Raw genomic sequence first — 8218 nt, 5'->3', positions numbered from 1 at the left:
GGGGGGACTAATATCAAAATTATGAAGATTCGAGGGCTTAATTTCAATTTTTTTCGTTGGCGACCAAGTTTTGGGCCTATTTGACCATCGAGGTCAATAAAATTACCAAACTGTCACTGGAGCAATAAAAAAAATACTTAAGTGTTATAAAGGGTCAACAAAAAATAACAATCTGAAATTTTAGCCCATAAGTAAGTTTTTTTCTCGTACGACATCATGAATGGCTAAAAACATGTAAATGAGTAAGGAACAGGTTGCAAGTAATGTAACGGATAGGATCATGAAGGGAAAAAAGAAAAAGGAAAAATAAAACAGAACAACAAACTTCAATTTCTTCACCATTAATTACTTTATCCCTTGCTCATCCGGAAAACCCCATTTCTGGAAGGGAAAAAAACCAAAATCAAAATCAAAATCGGAATTAAAATTAAAAAAAATTCAAAACCAATAGAAAATGTGGAAGAAAAGGTATTGACAGGGTGAAGGAAGGTAAATTGGTTTTCTTACCTTCAAGCCTCTCTTTCTCCCTCCTTTAAACAAAATCAAACCCAATAATAATAATAATAATAATAATAATAATAATAATGAAAAAAGAAACCAAAACCAAATCAGAAAAAAAAATCTCAACATTTGACCCTTTCCCTTCTTCTTTCCCCTCTTCTTCCTCCCTCTTTCTCCTTCCTCCCCATTTTTAAAAAAAACCATATTTTTATGCCCCAAATCCCATTAACTTGATGGTTATCTCACAAAATCCCTCACACCCAAGTCCCCAACATCCAAAAAGAGAGGAAAAGCAACATGGGTCTTTGCATCTCGAGCCCCAGCAAGGTTAGTGGATCCAATAGCAGGAGCAACGACAATAGAAACCCTCAACAGCAACAGCAACAACAGCATCAGCAGAAGACAAGAGAGGTTCAATCCCAGCAAAGGGCACCAGGAAAAAGGACAAGTGGGTCCGTTCCTTATGGAAAAAGGCAAGATTTTGGGTACGATAAGGATTTTGAGAGCAAGTATTCCATTGGGAAATTGTTGGGTCATGGGCAGTTTGGATACACGTTTGTGGCAACGGATAAGAGGAATGGAGATAGAGTTGCCGTCAAGAGGATTGACAAGAACAAGGTGATCGATTCGATCTTTTCGGTTTTCGTTTCTGGGGCAAAATTTGATTGAATGGATGGTGTTATGTTGACTTTTTCTTTTTCTTTTTTCCTTTTTGTATTGTTTAGATTCAATGATTCGGACAAATAGGATTTCAATGATGAAATTTACAATTTTGGTTTGTGGGGAAGTTAGAAGTTTGATCTTCAGGTTATAGGTGCTAGAATGGATGGTCCATGAACAAAATTCAACCTTTCATTGTTTATTTAGTTATCATTAACGGGTCCATGAACAAAATTCAGCCTTTCACACGCAAGAAGAAAAATATGCTAAGGGTCAGAAGATAAGTATTCGGTTGGGAAATTTTTGGGTCCCTGGCAATTTCGATACACTTTTGTGGCAACTGGAGATAGAGTTGAAGAGGTTCGCCTAGGCGAGGTGAACATTTTTCAATCTTTTTCGGTTTAGTTTCCGGGGTTTTGTTGATTTTGTGGAATGCTTTGTTCAAAACATAACGTTGGGGGTTATGCATTTTGTGAATTGCTTTTGATTGAATGGATGGTGTTTGTTGAGATCTTGATTGTCGTTTTGATTCAACGATTCCAGTCAATAGGATTTTTTTATAGTGAAATTGTATTTTCATTGATGGAAAGTGATGGTTCATGAACATTACTTCTTTAACTATCATTAATGGGTATATGAACATTAATTTCAGTGTTAATACAAAAAAAAAAATCTTATTTTGTGTTTTCTTGTTAATATAGAGGGAGTCATAGGATACAGTGGTCTTGCAGGTTCTATTATACTGTCCATTTTGCCAATTGGTTTTGATTGATGAACAGTGTTTACATCAAAATTTTGCATCTTGTTTGAATTCAATGGTTCTAGCAAATAGGATTTTCGCAGTCAATTTGCAATTGCCATTTGATAGAAATTTGGGAATTTCACCTTCAAGTCACCGGTGCTAGAATGGCAACATTGTTTCTCAACTTTCTTTAACTATAATGGGTTCATGAACAATAAGTTCAGCCTTAATATTAATAATGAAAATCTAATTATTGTACTTTCTTGTTTATGAACAAGCAGTTATAGGATATACTGGTCTTTCGAGTTCTATTTTCCCATCGTTTGGACACATTTGTATCTGAATTTGTGTAGTTTATAACTATTTATATTTAGCCCAGAGGTTTCTTTAATGCCTCAAACTTAAGAAACTGTTTTTATTTAATAGCTTAAGAAGGAAACTGTGCAAGTAAACGTTGTATTCGCAATAGTGCCTAAATTAATTGGCAAGACTAGTGACCTTGTTTTGCCATTGGCTTTCACAATGTTTAACTAGATTTTTCCTTGCCATAATTGTGAGAATTGATATGACCTAATAAACGCAAAGGTGTCAAGACTTAGAAGTCTGGTTGAGATTACTTAACTTAGATGGTAGGATTTCTGTCTTGTATCTCTATATGACATAGACAGGGTATTGGTTTGTTGGCAGTTGAGATCATCGTCAGTTTTACTTCTACGCGGTAGTATCAATTTTCTGAATAACATATTTCTCCTGGAAATAGAGATCTCTGACTACTCGTCGAGTTTTTGAATACACACAACATGTAATAATTATTCTTCTATAGTGACATCAGGGAAAAGTCAAAAGATGTCAAAACTATGGGCAAGGAAATAAGATAAATTTTGTGAACAGAGCACATTAAAGATGGAAAAACTATAGAAATTTGTGATATTAGATTCTTTCCTCGGTGGAGAATGGTTTTTAGATCTATAGGTATACCTTAAGGAGGGAAAACTCAAAACTGCCCAAGTCTGTGCTACTAGATTCTTAAGAGAAAATTCTTGGCAGAGAATGATTATTAAATCTGATGTATGATGTACCTATGGCAACAATTTTATATGGCTTTTTCTGATAATAATTTTTCACCATGTTAAATAATTACGGATGACGAAAATTGGAAACGTTGTAGATTTGGGAAAGTTAACCAGAAAAGTAGTGTCCATACTAGATCTGAATGTACCTCGTCCCAAATGAATGGGACTTGTAAAAGTCACCATCCTTTTTACCCTACGTTTATTTCGTATGTTCTGAAGCAACTCGTAGCTAGCCCTGTATACTGATAAAAATTATAAAGCTAAAAGTTATATCATAAACTGCTGTTTTAAGCTGTTTCCATGCATTAAAATTGTCATATCACCAGATTTATGAATCTAATATTTGAGGCTTTCTTTCTTATTTTTTCGCAGATGACCCTTCCAATTGCTGTTGAAGATGTCAAGCGAGAAGTAAGGATTCTTAAAGCCCTAAGAGGCCATGAGAATGTAGTCCACTTCCATAATGCTTTTGAAGATACTTCTTACATATATATAGTTATGGAGTAAGTTTTTCCTTTGTGAACCTTGCTAATAAAGCTATCTTTTGTTGAGCACTATTGAATGTATTATAACTGCAGGATCTTATTCATTCTTTATATTAGATTTATTTGATGTTCATACTCCACTAACAGCGAAACGAATTCTTGTATATTGATTCACAGAAGAATTAAGATCATTTTTCATGTCCTGTTCTATTGATGCTGTGTAAATTATGCATGACTGGTTTCCTTGGTCAACACAGTCTGTTACCAATTTTATCAAGAACTTTAATGCTTTCTGCCTAATATACAGTCATGTTATCCGCTTGTGTTTTTTTAATCATCTGATTGCTCCAACTTTTTTTGGTAAAAAGTACATCATTTATTTTAAGATAATCTACACATTGAGAAGCAATTCAGGATAAAAACGAGGCGCAATACTGCAATATTGGCATGAAACAGACAATCTATGATTCGTACTGGGTAATTTAGTTGACAATTTTATTTGCTACTAGTCTATTATGAAGAATTTAAAATTCAATACTCTTTTTAAACCACGTGGTAGCTCTGTAATTGGTTTATTATGGTTACCTTTTCTCAGCTTTGACATGTTTGCAACAAATCAAACTATTTTTTATGAGGATGCTGATCTTTTATTTGTGTTTTATTAGGTTATGTGAAGGCGGCGAACTACTAGATCGTATATTAGCCAAGTGAGACTTCGCTTTCTTGTGTCATCAATTTCATGTTTTTTTCCTTTTTATTTGTGTATAAAAGAATTTCTTTTCACCACCTATATTTCATTTCTAGAAGGGCTGACTCTTCGACTTAAAGTCTTCATATACATTCTCTTGCCGTCTATTTCATATTAAAAGCACCTTAGCATCCATTTATACTGAGTTAATATTTTTTTCTCAGGAAGGATAGCCGTTATACAGAAAAAGATGCTGCAATCGTAGTACGCCAAATGCTTAAAGTTGCAGCTAAATGCCATTTACATGGTTTAGTACACCGTGACATGAAACCTGAGGTAAGTCTTAGTAACTGTAGCAAGCTTTAGTGACTCCACACTTAAGGGTTTGTGTCTTAGTAATAACTATATATTTTTCTTTGCAGAACTTTCTTTTTAAATCAACAAAAGAAGATTCACCTCTTAAGGCAACAGATTTTGGCCTATCAGATTTTATAAAGCCAGGCGCGCGCATAGCCAAATTTTTGTATGATGCTTATCCAGATTTTTTTCATATAAAATTTTAAAATTTTTGTATAATGCAGGGAAGAAATTTCATGACATTGTTGGAAGTGCATATTATGTTGCTCCCGAAGTATTGAAACGTAAGTCTGGGCCCGAGTCAGATGTTTGGAGCATAGGTGTGATTACTTATATTTTGCTATGCGGAAGGCGTCCCTTTTGGGACAAAACTGAGGATGGAATATTTAAGGAGGTAATATCCTTAATAATTTGTGTGATGTTCATACATTGCTTCTATCTCTGTGCTTTTGGCAATTCCATACTTGTGATATTCTATTTAAAATGTTTATGCCAGTAGATATACACCTGAGATTATGAGCCAAAGGATAAATGAACTTTTAGGTTTAGTACATTATATTTATCCAAGTGCACTGTAGTGATGTGGAAGTTTTTTACCATGTTTTGATACATATTTGAAAAGAACAAAAATAGAGCTGGTTCTATTTTATACTTCTTAGACCTTGAGGAACATGTTTGTAATTGTAGTTTAATCATGCATAACTAGCTCTTGTTACTTCCTTTTGGACTGATTCTGTTAGAAATTAACAATATGCATCATTTACTGCTGAATAATACGGTCCGGTTTTCTTATGTAATGAATTGTTTTTATATGGATGATTAAAAATCATGATGAAGTATCTTTAGAACTTTTTCATTGATGCCGTGTACTTAACAAGAGAAATAATCGTATTGCAAAAGTTTTGGAGCAAAAACCTAGTTTATCATTTTTGGGGCTTGCATGGGCTTCACAGTCCGTCACAGGTTTGTTATTGATGGCAATGCTGTAAATCTCAAAACTTCTTTCTTTCCATTATGTCTTCTCAATTTCTTTGTCTTTTATTTTGTGTTATTATCTCTCTATTAAGCTCTACCTTATTAACCATCCCTATACTACCAAATCAAAGCTTTATGCAACACTACATTTTGGGACACATGCATGTCTAGTTGAAAAGGTGGGAGTATTTTAATCTTTACACAAACATTTAATTGTGAATGAATTGAGAAATGAGAGGCTCCAGTCTCCATAAAGCATTTATGTGGTGGGCCCCTATGTTTCATTTGGTTAATATGTAGGTCAATTTTTTTATGTGAAAGCTTCACATACACAAACTCAAGCCTTTATAGTTACATAGTAGTGAAGATATTCTTGTCTTCAGTTCAATGAATTGGTTTGATAAGATTGCAATAACATGACCTCATAAGTTTGTTTGATGATTGATTCACTTGGTATTTTCTTTTGCAATTTTAACTTCGATCATTGGAACCTTTGCTTATATTTTTGTATGGTACTGGTTTTCAGGTGTTAAGGAACAAACCCGACTTTCGAAGGAAGCCTTGGCCAAGCATAACGAATGGCGCCAAAGACTTTGTTCAAAAGTTATTAGTTAAAGATCCCCGTACGAGATTGACTGCTGCCCAAGCTTTGTGTATGTAATAAATCCTAATCTTTACAATTCCATTATAGTCTTATAGATTATGTTGAAATAAAACAATTTTGTGTCATTCAGATATTAATTCCCTCAAATCTTCAATAATTCCATTTTAGTCCCTCAAATCTTTGAAATTGCTCATAAGTCTCTAAAATCTTATGGAATCTTGTAATTTGGTCCATCAATGATCAAAATACCCCAGTTTATGTTTCCCCCAAACTCTCTTGTTTGAAAAACATTAGCTGAGGGGTATTTTGGTCACAAAGGGACCAAATTGCAAGACCCGTTAGGAATTGAGGGACATGAGCAATTTCAAAGATTTGAGTGGGGACTAATATTGAATTATTGGAGTTTAGTTTATTTTCAAAATTTGTATGGACTATTATAGTCTTTAATTACTCTAATTCATTATAAGTTGCAAGTTAAAGCTTATCAGATAGACAATGATCAACTTTCTTCTCTCATCACATTTTATCTTCACCTTTTTAGATTTTTTTCATGAACTAAATTTTGATGGTCGCTCATTTTTGCAGCACACCCATGGGTGAGAGAAGGTGGAGATGCATCAGAAATTCCACTAGATATATCTGTTCTCAACAACATGCGTCAGTTTGTGAAGTATAGCCGTTTGAAGCAATTTGCACTTAGAGTATATTTCTTACTTTTTACCTTTCCTTTTTTCCCCTCTGATTCCTTTGAGCTCTCATTATCTTTTGTGAATTACTATACTAGGCACTAGCAAGTACACTCAATGAGAATGAGTTGGCTGATCTTCGAGACCAATTTGATGCAATTGATGTTGATAAAAATGGTTCAATCAGTCTCGAAGAAATGAGACAGGTAAGTTTCTTTTACAACCTAGAATTAAATGTTGCGATTTGCAGAATTATTCTAAATGAAAAGGTAGGTCGAGCACTTAACTAGTATGTTTTAGAGGTCTGGAGGTTTTACTCATGTTATATGTGTTGGGAGTTTAAAGCCCATGAGGGAGCATTTGATGAGACATGAGACAATTAGTATAGCTTTGTTAGATTTAACATTGTTTAGTTTAGCTTTTTACCTCATCTTACTTCTCTTGTTAGAATATAGAATTATATCTATTAACTATTGTTTATTTTCAAAATAATATCTGACACGTTTCATCTCAACTTGAGAATTTTCATGTTTTGGGAGACATTTTTAAGATGTTATCAGAGCCATTGAGGTTTTAATCAGTTGTGCGCGTATCAAAAGGCAGATATTAGAAGGAACAATTATCATCACGCAAGAAAGGGCTTCAACTTTCAGGAAAGTGGTGGAATATAAAAATATAAGATATCCAATATGCTCCATCTTTATTCTACAGTGTTACACATGATGATTTATTATATATTTATATGATCCCTAGGCCAAGTAACCCTTATCCCAACATAAAAATGAAATCGGTGCCCCACACACCCGGATCTGATTTGGTGTGCATTTTTTTCCCACTAGGTAAACTGTCATTCATGTATAAAATATGTATAAGCTGAAATATGTTATGCCCTGTTTAAAAAAAAGGACGTGTAGATAATCTTGACGAATGCATATGTGACCAAGTGTTTGTTTGGTGATGCTGGTCAATTGTGGTGTCTGATAGCTTGCATCTTTCTTCATAAATCATAGGATTTGTCCACATATCTGAATATTTATCCAAATTTACTTATTTACTCACAGGCTCTTGCAAAAGATGTTCCTTGGAGAATGAGAGAGCCACGTGTTATTGATATTATTCAAGCTGTAAGTTGATATTCCTTTTGCACTCGAACATTTCTATTTTTCCTCCTTCAACACTGTGTTTATGTATCAAATTACCTGTTTTATATAACACTGGATAGGAAGCGCAATTTGCTAGTGTTAAACTGATACATGATTTCATGCATGTACTATCAGATCTCAGACCTGAACTGAGTTACAAAAATGAAATATCTGTAACTGACTTACCCAATAAACTAATGCTTCTAGAGAAGTATCTCAGGTCTGATACATGGACTTTTTTTGTTTCTTGTCTTTATAGAATTTATTGCACTACCAAACTTTAGATAATTCCACAAAGCCCTCCT

The 8218-nt window shown here is 33.9% G+C and overlaps 1 protein-coding gene across 2 annotated transcripts in view; it reads left to right on the top strand.

Moving 5' to 3' along the window:
- The window catches only part of LOC109823293 (calcium-dependent protein kinase 18), a 19672-nt gene continuing 12075 nt past the window's right edge, over nt 622–8218 (top strand). Inside the window, exons 1-10 of one of the 2 annotated variants that reach the window (XM_020389579.1) lie at nt 622–1119; nt 3349–3479; nt 4127–4168; nt 4374–4485; nt 4572–4650; nt 4731–4900; nt 6008–6134; nt 6671–6786; nt 6870–6977; nt 7833–7895. In XM_020389579.1, coding sequence (XP_020245168.1) covers nt 799–1119; nt 3349–3479; nt 4127–4168; nt 4374–4485; nt 4572–4650; nt 4731–4900; nt 6008–6134; nt 6671–6786; nt 6870–6977; nt 7833–7895 — 1269 coding nt within the window. In that variant the 5' untranslated portion in view covers nt 622–798. The remainder of the gene's footprint in view (nt 1120–3348; nt 3480–4126; nt 4169–4373; nt 4486–4571; nt 4651–4730; nt 4901–6007; nt 6135–6670; nt 6787–6869; nt 6978–7832; nt 7896–8218) is intronic. The other variant, XM_020389585.1, reaches the window with a different exon arrangement.

Source organism: Asparagus officinalis, chromosome 1 (assembly GCF_001876935.1).
Source record: "Asparagus officinalis chromosome 1, Aspof.V1, whole genome shotgun sequence".
NCBI lineage: Eukaryota > Viridiplantae > Streptophyta > Magnoliopsida > Asparagales > Asparagaceae > Asparagus > Asparagus officinalis.
Note: the sequence above shows the minus strand (reverse complement) of the source record. Positions and strands in the feature narration are given on the sequence as shown.